General features: G+C 48.9%; 1 protein-coding gene and 1 long non-coding RNA gene across 2 annotated transcripts in view; one reads left to right on the top strand and one right to left on the bottom strand.

Annotated features, from left to right (window-relative positions):
- GAS6 (growth arrest specific 6) overlaps window positions 1-8,668 on the bottom strand; it is an 82,195-nt gene extending 73,527 nt beyond the window's left edge. Inside the window, exons 1-2 of the mRNA XM_075563384.1 lie at window positions 8,365-8,668; window positions 7,929-8,095 (exon numbers count right to left, since the gene is read on the bottom strand). Coding sequence (XP_075419499.1) covers window positions 7,929-8,095; window positions 8,365-8,446 — 249 coding nt within the window. The 5' untranslated portion in view covers window positions 8,447-8,668. The remainder of the gene's footprint in view (window positions 1-7,928; window positions 8,096-8,364) is intronic.
- Window positions 8,669-9,426: 758 nt separating this feature from the next.
- LOC142460805 (uncharacterized) lies at window positions 9,427-15,219 on the top strand. The gene is made up of 3 exons (XR_012786846.1): window positions 9,427-9,696; window positions 11,386-11,620; window positions 14,342-15,219. It is a non-coding gene; the product is annotated as an uncharacterized LOC142460805 (long non-coding RNA).
- Window positions 15,220-24,532: the final 9,313 nt, after the last annotated feature.

The raw sequence follows: 24,532 nt of genomic DNA, 5'->3' as shown, positions 1-24,532 counted from the left end.
GTCTGAAGAGGAGTTTATAGACTGGTGTCTGGCATATGGACTAATATCAGCCTTATGGACTTGATCTGGACTGGGCTGAGATGTTTTCTTAATGTACAATTATTCTTTATATAAAGCTCCTTCTTATACACACATATGAGTGTTTATGAATTTGTTTCTCTAGTCAACCCACACTAACACAGGGGCATAAACAAAAAACGGAGTATAGCATAACAAGAGGCAAACGGAGGCATCTGATGAGATAGAATGGACACAGGTAACCCCACCCACCCCATCTCCAAAGAGCAGGAGGCCTGGCCTCTGAGGATCCTCGAGATGACTCAATACATACAACACACCTCTCAGGAGCTGGGTGTTCAGCGAAGGGGCTAGGCATTCCCTCACCAGTCTATTTTCCCCTTTGTCATTTAAATGTGAATGACAGAGAGACAGTCCCATCAAAACTTTGGTGGGGAGGGTGAGAGCTCTGTCTGGGACCCTGGTTTAACCAAGCTCCTTCTGCAAACTTCTGAGCTTGTGCGGGTGACAAACTCCTGAGAAAAGGGGAGGGGGGTGTCTCTAGGGACAGCCGGTTTGACCATCAAGGCAACCAGTCCATCCAATGAAAAAGCAGTACCCACAACAGTCAGACTGGCTGCCCGAGTGAATTGACTGGCTTTCTCAAAGCCTCCACTGGCAACATGCTCTTGGGGAAAAAGGGTCACAGGAAGTAGGGCCATGGCCAGCGGAGGTCCTTGGCTTGAGCCGGGTCAGTGTGGGAGCCAAAACACACCACTGAGGTGAAGGGTGGGATGCAGGAAGCTTTGGGGAGTGGAGCGAGGCCACCCTGAGGAAGGAGCAGGAAGAATGTCTTTCACAGGGGTGGAGGAGGTCAAAGGCAAGACTGGACGGCAGCAGTGGGTGACAGGGAGTCTCAAGGAGTGGGGGAAGATGTGCGTTTGCCCATGAACACATCAGCTCCCCAGCTGGATGGCCCACATCTCACAGGGCAAGTCACTCCGGGTGAGATAAGATCTCTCCTGCAGCAGCTCTCTCCTCCACCCTCCAGCTGAGACTCAGGTCTTCCTAGGGCCACCGCACCTCTACCACTTGTTGGGGTGCTCCCTGTCCCCAGAGTGCTCACACCAGGGGGCACCTCAGAAGAATGATTTAGTTTCTGGGCAGGGAGGTGGGTGGGGTGTTACACCTCCCCCGCCCCCCCCCCCAGCTATCTTAAAAGAACCTGCAATCTAAGACAAACTGATGTTTGGCTTAGCAAATGCAGGTCAAGGTGAGGGGAGCGGCAGCCCTGTGAACATGCACCCCTAAAATCTAAACTCACCCTTGAGCCCAACTGTGTGAGAACCAGCAGTGCAAGGGTGGGGAGGGGCCAGGGGTGGGCAGGGTTGGTGCAACGAATGCCATTACTAGTGGGTACTCTACTTTATTTGTATTTCAAATAAAGGCAACAACTGCCATCTTTCCTACCCTTAGGTCATGGTCCAACTCTTTTGGCTTTCAACTCCAGGAAAGAGTCCCAGTCTCACGAACCCACAGAGGCAGGTCTACCCTGTCCTACAGGGTCGTTATGAGTCAGCATCAAGTTGTTGACAGTAAGCTGAGGTCTTGGAGCCAAGCAACTGGACAGCTCCATGGGCCCTGGACAGACACAGTCAGAGGAGTCATGCAGAAAGGACACCTGGGTCTGCGATAAAGGTACATCTTATGTCCAGAGTCTTTTCTGGAAGCAAGCTTTGGTTGCAGGCAGCCAACAATGCGCCCTAAAGCTGCTTTAAGAAGCATTTCAGTAACAAGGTAACTACTTTGCTGGGGGGTGGGGGTGGGGGTGGGGTGGGTGCTGGAGAGGCTGGAGCAATAGGAAAGAACTCAAACAACACACACACACCCCACACACACACCCCACACACACACACACCCCCCACACACACCCCCCACACACACACACCCCACACACACACACCCCACACACACACCCCCCCACACACACACACACCCCACACACACCCCACACACACACACCCCACACACACACATACACCCCACACACACACACACCACACACACACACACACCCCACACACACACACACCCCACACACACACCCCACCACACCCCCCCACACCCCCTCACACACACACCCCACACACACACACACCCCACACACACACCCCCACACATACACACCCCACACACACACCCCCAGTAGAGACAACTAGGCCGGGATTATTTAACTCTGAAAAGATTCTCTGTGAGCACCACCTCAGGACAAGGAAGCAAGCCAAGAGAGAAGTAAACTTCGGAAATCTGGAGGCTTACAAGAAGGAAGATAAAAGAGAAGGGCAGATAGGCAGGGGAGGGTTGGCACTCTAAGGCCATAATCAGTGGCAGAGGTCACCGTATTGTTATCCCAAACACAAAGCTCACATCCCTGGGGCTTTAAAAGAATGTGGTTGTTGGCCCCACAGAGGAAGGGAGGGAAGGGGGTTTCCCTGGGGGAAACACTGCCAGTGTTGTTGTCCGATAAAGCTTCAAGGGCCAGGATCTTTGGCAGGGGCTGGGAAAGGAGTGTCCATCTCTGGGCCTCATTATCTTTATTGTTGTTGTTCTGTTGACCCGGGCAGAAGATTTTTTTTTTTCCTTTAGTGAGCACTTTATGCTCTCCTAAAGTGTTACAGCCCCGGAAACCCACCGGGGCAGTTCTACCCTGTCCTGTAGGGTCGCTCGTCATTTGGGGACTCGATGGTGCTGGTTTGGCTTTGGAAACCTGACAGGAACAACCACCAGGGTAGTGCTGGGTTAGCACGAACCAACCTTCCAGTTAGCAGCTGAGCACTTACGGTGGCCACAGTGCTGTGAGCTGGAATAAACTGGCTGGCCACGTTGCTGTGAGCTGGCCATATAAAGAAATATAAATTTGAAAGCTAGGCACCTACCCTCACAGAAAAAGAGGGAGAAACTCCCCAGTTTGAATGACAAAAGCAGGAAGATGCATAGAACACATGGAGCACAATGCTCAGCCCTGTGCGTGGTCATGGAAGGTCTGTCTGCCTGTCAACGGAGCCAGCTGTCTAACTGGAGAAAGCGCCTAACTTTTCTCCAAAGGCCAAATAGCTCAAAGCGAGAAAAAGGAAACTCACTGCCACTGAGTTGATTCTCACTCCGGGTGACCCCAGAGGACAGAGTCGAACTGCCCCTGTGGGTTTCTGAGCCGGTGGATCTTTCCCGGAACCGAAAGCAAAGCCTCATCTCTCTCCTTTCGGTTCACATCCCCTGTACCAGCAGACACCCCCCACTCCCCAAGCCCCTTGATGGAGAAAACTTCCACCTCTTCTCTGCAACCAGAGGGCATTCCAGAGCCCACCAGCTGGTCCTTGGCTAGCTGCAGCAGGGCCCAGGCCAGGTTCCTCCATTCCCTCTCTCTACGGCTTTCCCAACACACAGGTGGAAGACCACTGGGCGACCGCCACTTGGAGAGAAGTTTATCAGCTTCACTGAAGGCACTGTCAGCGCCGTTTTGTTCTGAGGCTGTTGTTCTTTAAGAACTATACGAGGACACTTGTTAAGACCACCTTAAAGAACCGTGGTGTGTTCAGCAAAGGGTGCGTGGTGGGGGAGGGATGCAGAAGTGGGGTTTCTAAACCAGTACCTCTAGATTCTGGTTATCCAGGGATGGCAGTCCAAGGAAGGAGGATCCGGACCTGGCAACCCTTTCGTTGTTTTCAGAGCTCACAGGTCAGAGAGCCTGGTTCTGAGGTCTTCCTTGAGTTACCTTCATCAGTCTCATTCTACAGAACAGCCTAGCTACCTTGTCCAAGGCCAAGACCTAGACTTCGTATGATCTAGAGAGACTCCCACCCCACCCCGCCACTGTTTAGGAATGGAAACTCTCACTCTGATAATTTCATAGCCCTGCTTCATCTATTGCTTTTAAAAACAGAGGCGCATCGCTTCTCGGCCTTTTGGTTAAGATCAAGTGTAGTAAAAACGGAGGTGCATTTGCAGATGGCCGGCTAGCCATTTTCATCTTGGTTTTGGGGTGCTGGGGATTGCTAGACCGGGCTATGACAGAGCATATTATCCCTTGTTCCCCCTCCTCCCACTGCCTGGACTGAAGTCCCCATATCTTAGCTTTGTTTGTCTGTTTGTTTGTGACTTTGTGAAACATTCTAAGGCAAGAAACAGGAAGTCTTGTACTCCAATAACAAGCACAATGTTGCTTTCAGTTTAGCTATCTGAGAAGGCTGGACTGGAAGATAAGGACCTCCTAGCACTGCCACTGCCAACTCACTGAGAACGAGTCACTTCTGACTCATAGCGGGGACCCCCCCACACAGGGTTTACCCCCTGTAAATCTTTATCCAGAGCAGACAGCCTCATCATTGTCACAAAGAGCAATTGCCGGGTTTGAATTGCTGGGCAATTAGCAGCCGGACACCTGTCTGACAGCCCTCTAGGGCTCCTTGAGAGATCAGCGCCTGTCTGCAGCGCACATTGTCTGCCTGCCGGACCAGTGTGCCTAACTTCCAATGCCCGACTCTTCCCAGGAACCGACACTGCCTCCAAATTATATTCCTTGTAAATTAAAAAAAGAAACAACTCCAGAAAAACACAGCAAATGATATACATGAAAACAGAGGATTAAAATAAAACTCCAAAAAAATCAATCTCACTGCCATGCAGTCAATGCTGACTCATGGCTGTCCTACAGGGCAGGTTAGAACTGCCCCTGTGGGTTTACAGTGGAGCACTTGGAAGGACTGTAAGGAATGAAGCAGAGGGCAGCTGGACCAACTTGGAAAACTGATACAGGGGAAAAATGTAATTATTCTTACTTTAGAATGGGAGTTGCAAAGAAGGAGGACAGAAGTCTGGAAAAGCTCAGATGATTTGAATATGAAAGCTTGTGGAAGGGCAGTGAAAGAAGGCTGTCTGAAGCAGGGCTAGCAGAGGGCCCAGGCAGTGAAAGGCATTCCCTAATATGGAATCAAGTCAATTATGCAGAGAAAGGCAGAGCGAGTCCAAAGCATTGATTACAGGAAATATCCAACGTGGTACAGAACAGCCCCAAGACCACAGCAGTTGCATTAAAGTGACAGGATCATGAGTCTGTTTTCCTCCCTTCTCGTTTTCTTCATTGTACTCAGTTTTGTAAGGTGATCAAATTACATTTATGCATTATGATTAAATAAAACTGAAAAGTCATTAAAATCCAAGAAGGCCTTAACATTCTGGGATGAAATAAGCAGCAGAGTGGATATTCTCAATCTCACTGCCATCGAGTCGCTGCTGAGTCATAGTGACCCTCATGTGGGTCTCCCAGACTGAGTTATGAACTGTTTACTGGAGGAGAAAGCCCATCTTTCTCCCAGGGACCAGATGGTGGTTTCAAACTGCCCATCTTGCGGATCTCGGCCTAACTCATAACCACTATGCCACCAGAGCAAAACTCCCTCTGTGGGTCTCCAAGACTGTAATTCTGAAAGCCTCCTCTTTCTCATGAGGAGCAGCTGGTGGGTTAGAATGACCTGCTGACTTTGCAGTTAGCCCCCGCCCCTCCCTCAAGTCTTTCAAGGCACCTTAGAGGATATGCAAATAGCATATCACATTCAAACAGTATTTTGCTAATTAGCACAAACTGTGGCCTAGAGGTCAGCAAGGATACGCTAGGTTAGAGGGTGTTTCCACAAAGGCCCACCTGGGACTGCAGCAGGACAGGGGCCAGTTGAAGTGGGTGCTAATATTTTTGCTCTCAACTCTTGAAACCAGAAACCTCAAGCCAAGAATCCAAGCAAAACTGTCTTCAGCTATGGGAAGGGGCTGGAGAGCATTGCATTGCCACATAATCCAAACATTGAGCAGTGACCCAGAGTGCCCTGGGCTCACGAGCCCTCCACTAGAGCATTCAGGGATCCTCTGCTGGGTACGAGCCACTGGGCCACCAGAATTCATGATTAAAAGGACTGGAGATGGGTGGGGATGAGGCTAGGGGAAAAAAACCAAAAGGAGTTAAAAAAACTTCAGCCTACATGATGCTGAGACATAATACTGACGGTGAAGGTTGTTAAAGGAGAGAAAATAAGGTCTATCATCTCTCAGTGGCAGTGCTGATCAGATGTGCCTAGAACGGCCGAGAGAGAGAGAGAGAGAGAGAGAGAGAGAGAGAGAGAGAGAGAGAGAGAGAGAGAGAGAGAGAGAGAATCCAGAGAACAGAACTATGACGTGCTCACCAAGTTTTATAGCTAGCTTGTTTCCAGAAAAAAAAAAGGGGGGGGGAATCTAAAGTGGATCGCAAAATCAACAGATTTGAAATATAAGCATACAGGGGTCATGCAGAACCATTCTTCTGTCTCATGCCATTTCCACTCCATCCCAGGAAAATTCCAGGAGTGCCCAAAACATTAGCTGTGAAATCACTCTTGGCTCCCTGTGTAAAGTGACTAACGCAAATCTAAGCCCATTTCTATCATTTTGACTTCCCGTATCATTTGCTTCTGAATAATCTCAGGCTTCCTGCAGATACGGGCTGCAATGAATGTTCTTAAGCAAGACGACTCCTGAAGTTCTGTCCCTGCCTTTAAAATCACCCAGCTCTCGCCCGCCCACCCCCACCCCTACCCTCCACCCCCATCCTGGCCACACTCCGCTTCCACACTTGGGCAGCCTCTCTGTTGGCTGGCCTTCCAGCCCCACACATTCTCCAAGGACATTATTAATAGAAGTATGTCCTGGGCCAGCACCTGTCAGGCTGTGATGCTGACATCACCAGCTGCTTCTAAAAGAGCACCTTGCTAAAAGTTGCACCCCCACCCCACCCCAGCCTCACCCCACACACAGAGGGACACACAGTTGGGACATAGCCTTTCCCGACTTTCTACCCCGACAGTCCCTCCTTCCCTAGCGCGCCCCCAGTGCATTATTCCTGTAAGAATATTTTGGGACTTGCTGCAGCAAGCAATTCCACCCCTCCACTCTTTCAGTTCCTCTTTCAGGAAAACTCTCCAAGCAGATCCAGGGGCTGTGGGCAACTCCTCCCCTGCCACTTAATCCAGCAAAGCAGAAAAGGGAGGCAGGACACTCTTCTGATTTTTTTTAACATTGTTATTTCTTTTGCACTTGAAAGATGGACTTCCCATTTTGTTCTGTTGAAGTCTTACAAGGCAGCATTTTCCTTAAAGAGGATGCCCTCAGGGACCTGCCTATGGAGGACAGCTGCAGTGTCCAGTCTCAGAGCACTGCCCGTCACCAGGGGAACTGAGGAGCTCTCATGTGGAGGCAGGTTTGAGGGTGGCCTCAGAGTCCTCCTGCCCTTTCTCTTCTGCCACCTGACCTTCTCCTTTATTTAGGGGAACAGAAATGGTCTAGGTGTGTTTGTGAGTTCTGGAATGCAGAGGGGTAGCAGGATTAAGGAGGGGCCGCTGCAATCTTTAGGTTCACTCCCCGACCTCCCGCTGCCCTTGGGGACTTGGTTGGGGCATGATGCACCAGCTGGTCTCCTGGGGTGCACCCTCGGTTTATGAGTCAGAATGGACTCAATGGCAGAGAGTTCGGTTCGGTTTGCACCTCAGGACAAATGTCCTACAATCCTACCCACCCCTCCTTCTTCGGGCATAGGGCCCACCTCACCCCAAGGATTCACTGGAAGAGGGGACCTCTGGGGAGGGAATTGTAAGTAGCTGGAGGAATCCGGAGACTCTCCATCTGTGTGCTCACAGGGAGGTGATGCAGGGAGAGCGCTCTGGATCAAACTCTCCTGGATCCGCGCCCCTATCCACAGGAGCCTGGGCTGTGTGGCTCCTCTCCTGGGAATTGCTTACCTAACGGACCCCTGGCAACACCTTCCCCAGCGGGCAGACCCCGCACTGCAGCCCCCGCCGCTCCCGCACCCCACCTGAGCAGGAAGACGGCGCGCCCCAGCCCCCCGCACTCACGGTCTCGGGGTCGTTCTCGAACACCTCGCGGGCCTCCTCCTTGTTGCACCGCTCCTCTATGCACTCCCTCTCCAGGTGACCCTGCTTGGCTTCCTCGAAGACCTGGTAGGCTCGGCGCTGCCTCGGCCGCAGGAACTGCGCCGCCTCGCGCGCCCGCAGCAGCACCGCTGCGCGCAGACGGGCGCGGGCGCGGGCACGGAGGGCAGGGGAGCGCGGCCCGGGCAGGCGGCGAGCGGGCGAGCGGGGAAGAGAAGAGGGAACGCGGCCATGAGCCCGGGCCCTCGCTCGGCACCCCCCGCACGGCTGGCTGCAGGCACCGCACCCGCTCGGCGCCCTGGAGCCCGGGGCGCGCCGCATCTCCCCGGCTCCCCGGGCTGCCGCAGGAGCGGGCGGGCGGGGGGCTCCGGTGGAGCGGGGTCGCGCCGGGTGTACTCACTGTGCGAGGACTCGGTGACCAGCAGGAGCAGCAGCAGCGCGGTGCCCAGGGCGGCGGCGGGGCCGGGCTGCGGCGGCTGCATGGCGGGCGGGGGCCCGGGCCCGGGCGGCGGCGGCGAGCGCGGGGCGCGGGGCGGGCGGGTGGCGGCGGCGGCGGCGGCGGCGCGGAGGAGCCGGGCGTGCGGGCGGAGAGCGCGCCGCGCGGTCAGAGCGCCCGGGAGGCACGGGCGAGCCGCGGGCGCCGCGGGGGAGTCGCTCTTCTCATCTCGGCCAATCGGTTCTGAAGTTCACATCCCGGCGGCGGCGCGGAGGCGCACCTAGGGCGCTCCGCGGCGTTTCTGGGCGGCGGGCGGGCGGGGGAGGCGGTGCCGGCGCGGGAGGGGCCGGGAGCGGCCGCGGGGCCCTCCCCGCCGCGGCTGACAGCGCGTCCCGGGGCGGGCCGGGCGCCCGCAGTGGTTTGCAGAGCCCGGGAGTGTGAAGTCTTTCGGAAGATCAAAGGTTGGGGAGGGAAAAAGGCCGCCCCCGAACGGGGGCGATTTCAACACACTGGTTAGACTTGTAAGTCCTCCGAGGAGAAATGTCTCCCGAAGTGATGACTGAGCTGGTTTATTGGTGGCGACAGCAATCGGGTGGGGTGGGGTGGAGTGGAGGGTAGAAAGAAGGAATACACAGGTACAGTTTACAACACCCTCACCCCCCAAAAAGCCCACCCAAATCTACCTTCTCTAGAATCCCAAAGGATAGTTAGTGCCCCTTGACAGTTTGAAAGGACCCCCGTAGGGTTGCCACAGCCATCATCTTTAAGAGAGCAGGTGGCCACGTCTGCTCCCCTACCGCCCCCCCCTCGCCCCTCCAAGGACAGTCCCCTGCCGAGGTCCCAGTGACCTTGCTTTAGCACCCAGGTGCTTCACCACTGCCCTGGTACAAATTCACAGGGATCCTTTGACCTGTTGTTCCCAGGCACACTTTCAAACAATCCAAGACCCCACCTTCCAAAGGGCATCCAGCCTGTCATGTGATGATTGGAAATGCGGGTACCTCCAAACCTAAAGCCCACCGGAGGAAAGATAAACTGGAGTCCCATTGGATTCCATTCGAGTCTAGGGAGATTAAATTATTTTCCTTGGTAATCTCGGTTTTCCATAATGATGCTATTCAAAACCTTGAGGTTTTCCAGTAGTTCTGTGAACTGAAAGCTACATTGTGCTTGTTCTTACAGACCAAGACTTCCTCCTCTTGCCCTGGAAGGTTTCACAAAGTCATAGACAAACAAACCAAACCAAGACCAAGCAGGCTCCCCGTGGAAACTTCAATCTGGAGGAGGGGGAGCAAGGTATAATGTGCTCTGTCATAGCCTGGTCCAGAGATCCCATGCACCCCAAAACCAAGATGAAAATGGATAGCAAACTATCCCTCACCCCCTGCACCTTGTCCAGTAGGCTCAACATGTTGAATGATGTGAGCCTCCTTTTGCAGTTCATAGTAGAAGGATGAAGTGCCCTGCTGATAGATTGACTTGAGGTCATGCCTTGGTTTGCAGGTGGAGTTCACAAGTACACTATGTTAAATCTGGGGAATTAACATTTTAATAGGTAAATCACCTGATCCCAGAGCTATAAACACTCTCGTCTCAACCAGTGATCCGGACACACCTGGAGTGATGAGCCTGTCCCTGGTTTTCCCTAGGCTGGACCTACCTGCAACCCCCTTGGTGCTTAGAAGAGTGTTTGTTACATTAATTTCCATGATTACGGAGACGCGACGGTTCAAAATCTATGTGTGGTGATGAATTCTTGCGTTTTGTAACTTGCTCAAAACAAACTCACTGCCCGCCAGTCAATTCTGAGTCTAGTGACCCCAGAGGACAGTGTAGAACTGCTTCTGTGGGTTTCCCAGACTATCTCTTCATAGGAGTAGAAAGACTCATCTTTTCCCCCAGGGATATGGCTGATAGTTTCGAACAGCTGACCTTGTTAGCTAGCAGCCCAGTGCTATGGGTAACCAAAAAACCCCCAACCTTACTGCTATCAAGTCAATTCAGACGCCCAGTGACCCTATAAGACAGAGAAGAAATGCCCCTTGTGGGTTCTAAGACTTTACATCTTTACAGGAGTATATGTGTGTTACACCCTCATCTTTCTCCATTGGAGCAGCTGGTGCGTTCAAACTGCCGACCTCGTGATTAACAACCCAACTCAGAACCTATTATACCATCAGGGCTCCTGGTTGTCTACTGGGGACCCTAGAACTTGCTTGTCATTGTTTTCTGCATTGTTGTTGCTGTTTGTGTTTCGAGGAGAGAGATTATAGAGTTCGGGCAATTCTCAGAAGGTTTTGTTTATTTGTCCAAATAAGGGAGGGGGAGTCTGACTGCTGCATTGTCCCTCTTTATTGAATTCGTGTTCCTGTAGTAGCAACACTTCCTGTTGTGCTGGTTTGGTTTAATGGAATGCGTTTACATATACTTGCTCATTTTGATTTTGATAACTGGGGAACTCAGAAAGCCAGTTCAGGGAACCATGGCTGCAGTTGGGCCCAAGCTACCTCCCAATGTTGTATCCCGTACAGCACACATGGAAACTGGATGAGAAACATTTTGGATAATGTATTGCAATTATGGAGAGAGTTCTCAGGCACGCTATTATATACCCTGAAATAGCAATGGTGATGTAGACAGTTCATCCTCTACCAGGGGCAGTCGGTTAGACCCAGGGCAGCCACCGCTTCATATGTGTGGTTGGCCAATCTGTGGTCAGGAAGGTGGAGAGCTGAGCTGGCGGCTACTCCTTGGGGTGGGGGAAGGGGGGCAGGAAATGAGGTGTCTGTGGAGACATGAAAGTTCTACATTCTCCCTTCTGTTGTCACCCATTTAAAGGTGATGTTTCCAAGGCGATAGGACCATTCATTCATTCATTCATTCATGATCCAAGCAATGTGAATTGAGTACCTATTACTTGTCTGTACTGGGTTCAGTCCAACCCAGTCATGCTTGGGTTTTGTTTGTTGTTTGTTCTTTAAACAGCTGTGTTGCGGTACACTTGAAGCAAACTGCGCGCATACATCATGACCGACAGTGCAAAGAGTTGGGCTGGACCCTACCTGGTGGTGCCGCAGGAGAAAGACCTGGCATTCTACTCCCATAGAGATCACAGTCAAGACACCCCTGCTTTGTAGCACACCGAGTCTGCAGCTCTATAACACCTTGGTTCCACTCTGCAACAGAGTCACCGTGAGCCCCACTTTACTCATTGCACCAGGTGGGTGTTTGTTTCTTAAATGACAGATGTACGTACCCATAAAGCCAACATGACTTTCAAGTTTAGGAACATTTATTGCTGCCCCCCCCCCAAGAGGTCCTCGTGCCCCCTGGCAATTGTGCTTTCCTGAACTCCTTCGCCTGTTTCCATATGCCTGCTGTCAGGCAGAACTAACGATCAGTCTGAGTTATAGATTAGTATGTGCTTTCTGGAATTGTATATAAAGCAAGTCTTCATATGGTATGTGTTCATTCTATCTGGCCTCTTCCATGCTGAGTCCTTAACTGGTGCATATTGTTGCATGTGTCAATAGTTCATTCATTTTTACTTCTGAGCAGTGTTCCACTGTATGAGTAGACCACAATTTGTTTGACATCGGACCTGTTGGTAGTTTGCTTCATGCTACGCCGTGGGAGAAAAATGGGGCTTGCTGCTCCGGTAGATTTACAGCCTTGGAAATCTAAGGGGCAGTTCTACTCTGCCCTTTAAGGTCACTGTGAGTCACAATTGACTCAGTGGCAGTAAGTTTTGAATTTGATGTTCTGCTATGTACTTGGATATATTTGCATCTATAGAAATATCCTCCTATAGACAAACATAAGACGGAGCTTCAAAAAGCGATTGGGAAAATAAAATTAAAAGATATGTTAGGCTGGGTTATCTAGAGAAAACCAATGACAAGCAGATGAATAAGAAAAAACTTTATATCAAGAAGTAAGTATATTACTGCTCGCCCTTCTCCTTGTTCTTCTTTCTCCTTTTCTTTCCTCTAAAAGCGTTAATACTTTCAAGGACTTAAAAAGAAAAGAAAGTAGTAATTTTATATCAAGAAGTCATCCTAACCCAGTCCAACTCAAGTCCATGAGTTCAATGCAAGTGGGAGCCTCCTTCAGACTCCTGCAGCTGCAGGCCAATGAAACAGAAAGGGGAAACAGGGAGATCATAGGCCGGTAGGAGCAGAGCCACGTGGATCCACGATCTTTGAGGGCGCTGATAACTTCCAGTTTGGCTCCCAAGGTCAGCGGCCTGCCAGAGAGAGAAGGAGGCCTCATCAGACTTTGACAAGTTGTACTCTACCCTCACCCCCTACAAGTACCATCAAAATGGCCTACAATCTAACCCACTCAAAGGATCAGGAAAAGTTTCCAGGAGCTTTTGGAAGCCCCTCGCTTGTAGTCATGGGAATAGTTTCATTTGCCTTTCCACACTTCTTAGCTTGCTTTACAACAAGAGGAGAAATCAAAGAGTCCGAGATTCCTCTTTTTCAATGTCATTTTGATTTTAGGTTTTCCACAGCTCACTGATCATCTTTCTGCTTTTAAGCTTTTTGTCTTTCCATGTTTTATTTCCCCTGCTTCATCCCATTTCCACTGCTTTGTTTTGTTTCATTTCCGTCACTATGAGTCAAGTTCCTCCCGTCTATACATTTGCATGTGCATGCACTGAGTGTTGTTGGACTAGAAATTTTATGTGTCTAAGCTTTGTGTTTATGACTAGGATCCATTTTGTATTAATCACTGTGAGCTATAGATGAACTTTCATATGTTTGCTTACAAGTCTTCTAACACTATTAGTTGAAGAGATTATTCTTCACTGATTTGCCTTTGCACCATAGTCAATAACTCAAAACTCAAATTCCAGTGCCATTGAGTCATTTCCGACCCGTAGCCTCTGTATAGGACAGGGTAGAACTGTCCCTCTGTGTTTCAGAGACTGAAAGTCTTTGGAGGATATGGTAGTTACATAACCTGTTGTCAATTTGAGACTACTAAGAGTGAAGGTGTGGAATTAAGCCTGTCCATCAGGTCGCAGCTTGAGGACCTTATTTGGAGGCGGCAAGGAGATAAATAGCTCAGTGCAGGTGGGGCACACACACACTCCCTGCAAGACATTCCTGTTGACAAGCCACATGGAGACACACTGATGGAGCGGAGGAGCCACGTGGAGACGCTCACCAGAGCTGAGATACTTTCACCGCCACTGGATCCACAAGACTTCCTACCCACTGGCCTGTGATCTTCCTGAATTTGGTATTATTGCATGGCTGTGTGAGTCTAAGGAGGAATTTATTGTCTAGTTTTGGACATATTGGCTAATATTGGATTTATGGACTTGATCTGGACTGGGTTGGGGTGTTTCTTAATATACAACTGCTCTTTTAAATACAGCTTTTTCTTATACACACATATGAGTGTTTGTGAATTTGTTTCTCCACTCTAACCAGACTAACACATAGGAGTAGAAAGCTTCGTCTTTTCTCCCATACCTGGTGATTTTAAATTGCTGGTCTTGAGGTTAGTCGTGCAATGCTTAACCACGATACTACTGCGGCTCCTCACAGCCAATAACAAGTGGACTATATATAATATATGTGGGTCATTGAGAAGTCCTGGTGGTGCAGGGGATGAAATGCTGGACTGCTGACCAGATGGTAGCTCAGTGGCCAAAGCCATCAGCCTATGCAAGGGAGAAAGGTGAGGCTGGGCGCTCCTATAAGAATGCACATCTCTAAAGCCCGAAGGAGTAGTTCCCCTCTGTTCTATAGGGCTGCGGTGATTGGCGCTGACTTGATGGCAGTGCATCATTGTGGCATGTAAACCATTGTTAGATGACCCGATAAGCAAGGTAAGCACATGCTTACTGTGCTTACTTACTAATGTGTAGTGAACAGTTTTTCATCGCATCAAAAACGCTATGTCATCTCTCTCCCAACCCATCAAGTTCGTTCCGACTCACAGAGACCTGCTGGACGGCGGAATGAGAACCACAGACAATGCTGTGCTGGAGCCCATTGTGCGCACATCTTGACTGGCTTCCGACCCGAGACACTCACCACCCGGTGCTCTCTCTGACAACGTCTGCTGCTTTCCATGAGGTTCTCTGTATCTGACAGAGTTTCAAGTCTGTCCGTAGGGTTTTCAGGGGCAAATTCCTTCTTCGTAGTCCGCTCTTAGTCTGGAAGCTCTGCTGACACCTGCTGGCGTTTGAAATACCCGTGGCCTACCTTCTAGCATCGTCACAACTAGCAAACCACCACAGTATGATAAACCTACAGACAAGACATTGAAACCCGTGCTTTCCTGTGTTTATTTACACGAACAAACATTGCTTACCCTGCTTATTGGGCTACCGCCCTCCGACATGGTCTATTGATTAAAGGAAGGAGAGGAGGTGGTGTCATGGTCAAGTATCGGCTGCCGACTGGAAGGTCAGCAGTTTGAACCTACCAGCCGTTCTGGTGGTCAAACGTCTTAACGATTCCCAGGCTAGGAAACCCTGAGCAGCGTTTCCTCTCTCTGGTGTGGAGCGCCTATGAGCGGAAATCCACTGGGCGGTGAATAGTACCAATTTATAGGCTCTGTTCTGGCTTCAAAAAGCTTGTAGAAAAATGGAATTAAAAGAGAATAGACCTTTTCCATGAACTCTGTAGTCTTAAAACAAACAAACAAATGAAACTACAAACTCTCGATTGCTTTATAACAAGAATAGAAGCCAAGTAATCAGACATTTTCCCTTTTTCAACATTGTTTTGATTTTAACGCTTTCCCACAGCCCACTGACCATTTTCCATTTCTGTCTATTTTTTCCCTTCTCTGTTTTATTTTGTGTCATTTTTATGGCTATATGCCATTTCCACAGCTTTATTTTATTTTAAATTCCAGTGCTATAGCACTGGAAATGAAAATAAAACAAACAATCTACACCTTTGAAATGTCTTATCTGCTATTAATTTCATCTAGTATGATTCTTCATCTCAAACTGGAGTTTTCATTTTTAGAAGTTTACTTTTATGGCTTGTTAGACAGGACCGGTGCAACATCTACTTAAGACTACATTTTCCATTATTAAGGCAAAAATTCTTTTAATATTAAAGCCCAGATCCTGTGAATTATAAAAACCCAAAGCCAACTCACTGCCATCAAGTTGGTTCTGACTCATAGCAACCCTATCAGACAGGGTAGAACTGCCCCTTTGGGTTTCTGACACAGTAACTCTTTACGGGAGTAGAAAGGTTTTTAAAACCCTGCCTGATGGAAATGAAAGAGCCCTGTGGTGTAGTGGTTAAACTTTGGGCTGCAATCCACAAGGTCACCAGTTCAAAACCACTAGTCACTCCTTGGGAGACAGAAGGGGTTTTCTACTCCTGCAAACAGCTACAGGCTTGGGAACTCACAAGGAAAATTTTACCTTGTCCTATAGGCTCACTATGAGTGGGAAATAGACTCGAGGGCAGTCAGTATGGTATTTTTGAGATGGAAATGAGAACTGTTCCCAGTCCTGCTAGAGCAGTGGTTCTCAACTTTCCTAATGTCATGACCCTTTAATACAGTTCCTCATGTTGTGGCGCCCCCCCCCACTATAAAATTATTTTCGTTGCTACTTCATAACTGTAATTTTGCTACTGTGATGAATCGGGTGACCCTGTGAAAGGGTTGTTTGACCTCCAAAGGGGTCGCGACCACAGGTTGAGAACCGCTGTGCCAGCGCTATGGAGCTTCTCTAGTCTCTTCAGGTAGCTCTTTCTCCAGATTGCCCAGGGTTCATTCTGGTTCCACAGCAACTGAGAACTTCTATTTCCACCGAAGAGAGCCAGAACATCACTTCTAGTTTAATAAGATGTCTATGCATACGTAAGAATCACCTGGGGAGCTTGTTGAAAATGCAGCTTCTGATTCAGAATAACTGTGGTGGTAAGAGTCTTATGAAAATGTAAATTGTGTTCTGTCTACCTGGGGTAGAAATGCAAATTCTCAGCGGGGTGGAACCAGAACCAACTGGTTTGAATCCCTGGCATTGGGTCGTTTCTTCCTGAGGCTATGATGCCCAGAATTCAGCTGGAGACTCAAAGGAGTCCCCTGTGTCTGGGTCAGCTGGAGGCCTGGATGACCTCTGAGGTCCAACTGACCTATTCAGAACTATATCACCTGATCCATCCTAGAGTCATATCCTGGACAACTAGTAACCTGGATGACCCATCCCAAATCCCCTCACATTGTCCATTCGAGAACTCCTGTCCAGATAACCTATTGTCTAACACCACCCCCCATGATAAAGAGGCAGACAAGCTGTATATTAGGAGACCAACCATTATGCTGGAACACAGACCAATCAGGATGCAATCATAAGGCCCAATGAGAAAGCAGGATAAGGGCTGAAATGAGCCAATGGGGTCCTGCCATGAGACCTCTATCAAGTTCAATGTCGTACCCCTGGACGTTGTCAACTTCCTTAATCATGAGGTAAGCGTACTTTAGGAAATCTTTGCCGGCTTACTGTCTTGTCAGGGTGTCTTGTCTTAATCTCTTGTTGTGCTCCCTCTGGTGTCATGGAAAACCACTCGGGAGAATCTCGCCAGCTTTTCTCTGAGGAAGAAAAGCCCAGGCAGTCCACGTTCGGCACACACCCTTTTGGGGGATGTCCAAAGTTCATTCTCTGTGTGTCCTGTCTTAAGCTCTAGCTTCCTCGGACTCTGTGGCTCCTTAGCAAAGTCTCCCCTCCTCAGAGTCTGCCAGGTTCTACCTGGATCGCTCTTCCCCACGTGGCGGCCTCAGAACCCTGCAGGGCAGTCATAAGGCCCACCTCACCTGTGTCCTGTATTTCAGGGCTCGTGCTCCTGTGTCCGGAAGACAGTTTCATATACTCGTCTGGTGTTTGTTTATTTGTAGTTGTTTCGAGCAGGAGGATAAACCCCGTCCCGGTTATTAGACGTATCGGAGCTTACATACTAAACACAAGGTTTGTAGCCAGTAGCTGTTTAGAGTGAGACCCCTAACCCAAGTTTGAGATTCCGCATTCGTTCAGCCTCCATTGAGTTCTTTCTGACAGAGTGTGTTTGAAAGTGGGGTTTTCTCCCTCCCCTGGGCAGCCTAGCAAGGTGCAGAGTTGCCCTCAGGGGCTTACCTGGTGCATGCCCGTGATGGACAGTGGGATAGCAAGGCCCAATAGCCAGACCCCGACTACCTTGGACAGAGGGACCGAAGCAATCTTGCAAACTTCTCTAATCTGCACTTAGATACCCCCGTCATGGTCCTTCCCACTTCTGTGGCCCTGCCTGGGATGGTGCTGCATATTCTGCTGCCAATCCTGCTTGTGTGCGTTTCCTTTGTGCGCCAGGTGGGAAGCCGTGGACGCCATCATGGCCTCACGCCGATGCCCTCCCTCATCTGTTTACGACTCAATACACGTGTCTCCATAAACTATATTTGAACTCAGGGTCTCTTTCCCACTAAAAGCACATAGGGAATGAAGGTGGTCCCAAGCGAGTTAAGTAAAAGTCCTTTTGTAGAAAACTCCTGGCCTCAGGGCGACCAGCTCATCCCAGATTTCCTGGAGCATTCCCAATCTTAAAGCTAAAACTTCCGCACCCCCAGAATCCCTCCAGGTCCCAACAACACAAGCTGGCTGCTCATCATCTTTTGTGCTGCCGGAGATCTTTGTTGCAGCCTGTAACTTACAATAGAGTTTTGTGTTCAATGTTCACTGGGGTTTCTTTTGTCGGGGCGGTGGGGGGGGTCATACTTATTTTTCCATAGGAGCAGCAGGTTTCTAGGGAAAGCCCCTTGCAATAATTGAAGCCTCAGCCTAGCATGAGTAATGGGCCTGGGCCTCGTGAGTTTGAAGAGCAACTGGAGGGTGGGAGGGAGGGAGGGAAGGAGGGAGGGAGAGATGATTGAAGCAAGGAGGAGGAGGCAGGAGAAAGAGAAAATGGAAAGAGAAAGACTTTCGAGTCAGACCCAGTCATCTCCGTCTCATGACCAATACCTTTTTTTTTAACAAAAGGTGGCGCAATGGTTAAGCGCTCCACTGATAACTGAAGGGCCCACATGATGGTTAGGGCTGAGGTCAACTAGACACTCCTGGGTGACAGGAGGGGGCAGAGCCCAACCTATCAATTGATTCGCAGCTAATGGTACCTCCTTGGTGTCATAAGCCTTTTGGGGGAGGAAAGGAAGACTAAGCAGAGTTGAATTCTCTTTGGCCCTTTGCCTTCAATTCGAGCGGAATCTGTGTCTAGTTCCTTGATCTCCTGTTGATCCCACAAGCCATCGATGGACTCCCAAAAGTGGATTCATTTGGCCTATGTCAGACCTCTACCTCCACCAGCCCGTGCCCCCTGCTGCCTCGGCTTCATCCGCTGCTTCCTGTTCATCAGTCTCCACGAGTCAGGAAGCCTTGAAGCAGACTGGATTTATCTCTCTCTACAACTGTGTAAGTCATTTCTTGATATAAATCCCTTTCTATATACAAACGCACATTTTGATTTGTCACTGATTTTGCTTCTCTAGAGAATTCAACCTAACACATTCAGTTACGCAAACCCATCAGCAGCTCCACAGGAGAAAAGACTTGTTACATCTTCAGCCTATAAAATGCTATGGGGCAGTTACACTAGAAGAGGAGCCTTTGTGACATCGTCTTTAAGTACTTGATTGTTAACTGTAATGTCTCCAGTTTGAACCCATGCAGTCCTCCCAGGGAGAGGGGTGTGGTAATCAACTTCTGCTAAGATTGATGATCTTGAAAAGGGATTAGGTAATTTTTTATTGAGTCACTTTTCCTTTTCAGGCTCAAATTTCTTTATCTTCACAATAGAATAACCCTAATTCTTGGGGTGTATTGTGGAAATTAAATGAGGTAATAAATATGAACTCTTTGGCACGTTGTAATGAAAGTTATTGTTACCCCTTACCAAGTCCATTTCTGTCATACACAGCTTTCCTACCACGAGATGGAGTCGGGGTTTTTTTTTGTCACCTATTGTTTTTAGGGAAGTTAAAAAGAAAATGACAGCATATGAAGGAACTGAAAATAGTTCATGAAAGAGGAATGGAAATCTAATGAAACTTCTCCATGAGCTCTTTGAAGCCTCCGAGTCTTTGCTGAGTCTGTCTCTCGCTGAAGGGATTAGTATGATCTAGTTATTAGTTCAGAGCCCCGGTGGCATAGTGCTTATGTGTTGGGTTGCTAACCACAAGGTCAGCAGTTCGAAAACACCAGCTGCTCTGCAGGAGAAAGATTGGTGTTCTGCTCCTGTAAAGAGTGCCGTCTCATAAACCAAAAGAAGGCAGGTCTACCCTGCCCTGTCTTGTTGGGTAAGAATTGACTGATGGCAGGGAGTTTGAGTGAGCGATTAGCTGAAGTGAAAGACGATTCCTATACTTGGGTCTAGGACAAGAACAGGGCAACTGATGAGCACATCGACAGAGGAACACCATGGGAGTTGGGAATCATGGAGAGGGTGGGCATGCAGCTGGGATGATGGTGCCCATCGGAGGTGGGACCCACTTGGGTGTTGTATCAGAGCTTGCAAGTGAGCACTGGCTTTACAGGAAACAAGCTCTCCCTTAAGCTCTCTGAGCTCTAGTAGTCAACTGATAACAGCGCAATCTAAAAGCCACTTGGAGAGTGCCTAGGTGGGTTACGCCTCCATTGAATTCCTTTTGCCTATTAACCAAGAATTCGAGAGCCAGTAGAGTGGATTATAAAGTGGATTGCTGCCACACCCTGAGCCAGCCCAACCAGGGGAAGCCACCCTTAGGGACTTGCATCGGTGTGTCCTTGAGGGCAGTTGGGCTACTGGGGTTTCAGAGGTCATGAGTCATGCCATGACTGCCTTAGTTGGAAGGCCTTTGGCTTATCTTGTAAGCTCTTCTGCTTAGCATACCATACAGGTCCCAAATCATGGTCTCATTCACTGATCTGCCACTGATCATGTTTGTGTGACAGTTTCTTTTGTCCTCCCATATCCTGCGTAAGCCACCCAGGAACCTTTCTATCAAACCAGCATGATTGAAAGGACATGAAGAATGGGACATCTGGATTGGAGGAAGCGTTATTTACCACCTGTGAGATGCAGATAACACAATCTTGCGTGCTAAAGCCAGGAGTCAAAGCTCTTGCTGGTGAAGATCAAGGGTGGTGGCAGTGTTAGGCTGAGTTGTCTAGAGAAACAAATGCAGTGACCTTCATACACGTGCAAGAAAGAACATTATATCAAGAAGTAATTCCATATCAGGAAGGCACCCTAGCCCAGACTTAAGTCCCTTAAGTCTGATGCCAGTCCACAAGGTTTTCTTAAGTCTCATAAGGCTGTGGGCCTTTGTGAAGCAGGAAGATCATAAGCCAGTGGATGCAGACTCATGTGAATCCAAGCTCAGAGGAAACTCATCAGGGCGCCAAGAGCTCTCAGGGTCTCAGCCCCCGTGGGTCACCTCTGGAGGAAAGCATGAAGGCGGAGGGGCAGAGAGGGTGGTGTTGGTGTTTCAGTTTCTTCTTATAAGAAGGCCACATCCCCAAGGAGGCATCACCAAGCTGTGACCTGATTGACAAGTTGACAAATTCAAGTTGACATAAAATCAGCTAACAACCACAGTAGGCTTTGATATGAATTATAACTCAATGTAAAAACAAAACCCCAATATCTTCACAACTGAACCAATAGACATCGTGATAAACTGAAAAAGATTGAGGTTGTCCAGGATCTCATTTTGCTTAAATTCATAATCAATGCTCATGGAAGTAACCAAAAACCTCACTGCCATTGAGTTGATTCTGACTCATCGTGACACGACAGCACAGAGTAGCACAGCCCTCGTGTGGCTTTGTGGCTATAACTCTTATAGGAACAGAAAGCCTTATCTTTCTTCCAAGGAGAGGCTGGTGGTTTTGAATTGCTGGCCTTGAGGTTAGCAGCCCAGCTCCGAATCCACTACCCCACCAGGGATCCTGCTTACAGAAGGAGCGGTTAAAGACACCAAACGAACTCTTACACTGGAAAAATCTGCTGCATGCAGAAGATCTCTTGAAAGTGTTGAAGAGCAAGGATGTCAGTTTCAGGACTAAGGTGTGTGCTTGACCCAAGCCCTGGTATTTCCAATCACCTCACATACATGTGAAAGCCGAACGAGGAAGACTGCAGAAGAAATGATGCATTTGAATTATGGTATTGACAAATATGGAAAGTCCTGAGGACTGTCAGAAAAAGAGACAGATGGGTCTTGGAAGAAGTGTGACCCGAATGCTCACTGGAGGCCTGGATGAGGAGACTTGGCCTCATGTACTTTGGACATGTTATCAGGAGAGACCATTCCCTGGGAAAGAATACAATAACCAGCAAGGGCGACCAGCCACATCTCATCTCTGGCTTCCCTATTGCCTCAAGGCAGGGATCAGACATGCCTTTCCCTCCGTCCTTCTTTATCCTAACGCCAGCCGTTCCTCCCACGGCACTGTGCTGTGCTGGGTTTGATACGTCATTGCATGGCCACAGAACTCACAGACAATGTGCATGTTGAACGGGGATGACTAGGGAAGTGAATAGGTTATCACAAGCTGGGATCAATAAACAGTAAGGATACAGTTATTAACCCACAACAACGCCTGTCCTTACCCAGCAAACAAGTCTCTCTTGGTCCTCAGCTTCTCAGCCATGCCGTCCAGTGGCCTTTGCCTTCATGGGCCAGGAAGCTTTGTCTCACAGTTCCAAAGTCTTGAGCCAGATGAGAAAATGCTCCTGGTCTTGGGGCTGCTTCTCTGAGCCTCCGTGCCACAGTCGGATCTGGTCTCGGCGGCCTCTGCCACTTCAGACAGATCTTGGACATGCTCTTCCAGGTGATCCTCAGGTTTCTCTCCGGGTTCCAGATGACTCTTACACGTGGAAGAATGGCTTTGACGGAGGTGCGGTATGCTTTTCAGTCAACACGCGCCAAGGAGTTGTGTCCTGAACCACACCCTCTAGTCGTCTCGAAGACTCCCCTATGGAAACAAAGGGTCTGGCTTGGTTCACACCCTGGGTAAAGGTCTTAGTCCTGGCCATGAAGAGACGAGAGAATGCCCTTCAAAAGGACATGACAGGCACAGGCACAGCACATAAGGAGCTATGGCAAGAAGGACCTATGGACGGACTACATCTCACGTCATGCTTCATGAGGTAGAATGGCGCTGTTCTGTTGTACGTGCACCTCTGTCTGTACACGCAACTGAGCTGTTGGACCACAGCAGCAAACAGTTGTTACTCAGGTCCCTAAGGAACATCACCTAGGCTGCTGAATCATAGAAATGAAGAATTATTGTTGCCGTATGCTGTCTAGTTGATTTGAAAGCACAAACCAACCGAACTCACTGTCATCCAAGTCGATATTGACTCACAGAAATCCTTCAGGTAGGGTAGAGCTGCCCCTGTGGGTTTCCGAGGCTATAACTCTTTACAGGAATTGAAAGTATTGTTTCCTCCCAAAGAGCAGCTGGTGGTTTTGAACTGCTGACCTTGCAGTTAGAAGCCTAAGATGCAACCACTACGCCACTCGGGCTCCTCGCTGTTGGGAGGTGCCATTAAGTCACTTCTAACTCATCGCAGCTTGGTGTGCCATATAAGGACACACTGCCCCACCTGTACCACCCTCACAAGTGTGCCAGCGCCCGTTGTTGCAGCTACGGGGTCAGTCCATTGCTAGGAGGGTCTTCCTGCTTCGGGCTGACCCTCCGCTTTACAAAGCAGGATGTCCTTTGGCAGGAGCCGCTCCCTCCAAGAACACGTCCAAAGGATGCGAGGGGAAGCCGCCTGAGCTGCACTTCTCTGGAGCATTCTGCCTGCGACACTTCCAGGACAGATGTGTTGTCCTTGCAGTCCATCGTAATTTCAGATTCTTCACTAACAACGTCATTAAAATGATCCAAATCAAGTGTTAAATATCAGTCATTCAAATGCATTATTCCGCTGTCTTTCTCATTCACTGTGCAACTTTTACAAGCATATGAGACGATGAAAAAGCTTGGCCAGGATCAGGTAAGTGCCCCTGAGTCCTCAACGGGACATCTTTGTGCAGCAGATTTACCCAGGGCAATATTGTCTGATATCTGGACTCTCTATTTGTGTTTTTATATTGAATTTCAGTCCTTACAGCTCCACTGCAGGCCGTAGTATTTGATGGTCATCAGAGTTTCCAGACCTCTTGGCTTTCAGCAAACAACGCTGTGCCATCTGGAAATCATTGGTCATTAATAGGCTGTCCTGCAAACCTAATATCGGTTTCTCCTTCATATGATCCAGTTTTAAATATTATTTGCTCCACCTACAGGTTGAGCATGTTTAGTGCTAGAATACAGCCTGAATGTATACCTTTCCGGATTTAAACCATGCACAGTCCCCTAGTGCTATTTGAAATACCGCCTGCTGATCTATGTACAGATTCTGCATGAACACAATTAAGTGTTCTGCAATTCCCCTTCTTTGCTATGTTAGCCACAGTTTGCTATGATCCACATAGCGGAATACCTTTGCATAGTCACTAAAACACATGCAAATATCTTTCTGGACTTCTCTGCTTTCAGCCACGATCCATCTGACGTCAGCAATGATAGCCTTAGCCCTGTGCCCCCTTCTGAATCTGGTGTGAATTTCGGGCAGTTCCCTGTGGTGGTGCCGCTCAAACTGCTTTTCAATTCTCTTCAGCAAAATTTTACTTGCATGTGAAGTTGATGATGTGGTTAAATAATTTTCATAATCTGTTAGGTCACCTTTCTTTGGAACGAGGACAAATACAGATCTCTTGCAGTTAGTTGAGCAAGTAGCTTCCGGCATCAATTTTGGAAGCATTTCAATTTGTACTCTATCAGTTCCCGGAGTCTTGTTCTTCACCAAAGCCTTTAGTGCAGCTCGAACTTCTTCCTTCAATACTATTGACTCTGGATTCTTCCTGCAGAGTGAAATGCTTTGCCCATCGAATCCTTTAACATTGCAACTTGAGACTTGACTTTTTCTTCAATTCTTTCAACTTGAAATATGCTGTAAACATTCTTCCCATTTGGTTTCCCAACTCTGTGTCTTTGTACCTTTCACTATAATGCTTGGCTTTGTCTTCTCGGGAGGTCCAGACATTTGAACATTTCTGTTGAGTTCTTTGACGTCATCAT

This window comes from Tenrec ecaudatus, chromosome 11 (assembly GCF_050624435.1).
Source record: "Tenrec ecaudatus isolate mTenEca1 chromosome 11, mTenEca1.hap1, whole genome shotgun sequence".
Classification (NCBI taxonomy): domain Eukaryota; kingdom Metazoa; phylum Chordata; class Mammalia; order Afrosoricida; family Tenrecidae; genus Tenrec; species Tenrec ecaudatus.
This window is presented reverse-complemented; position numbering and strand designations above follow the sequence as displayed.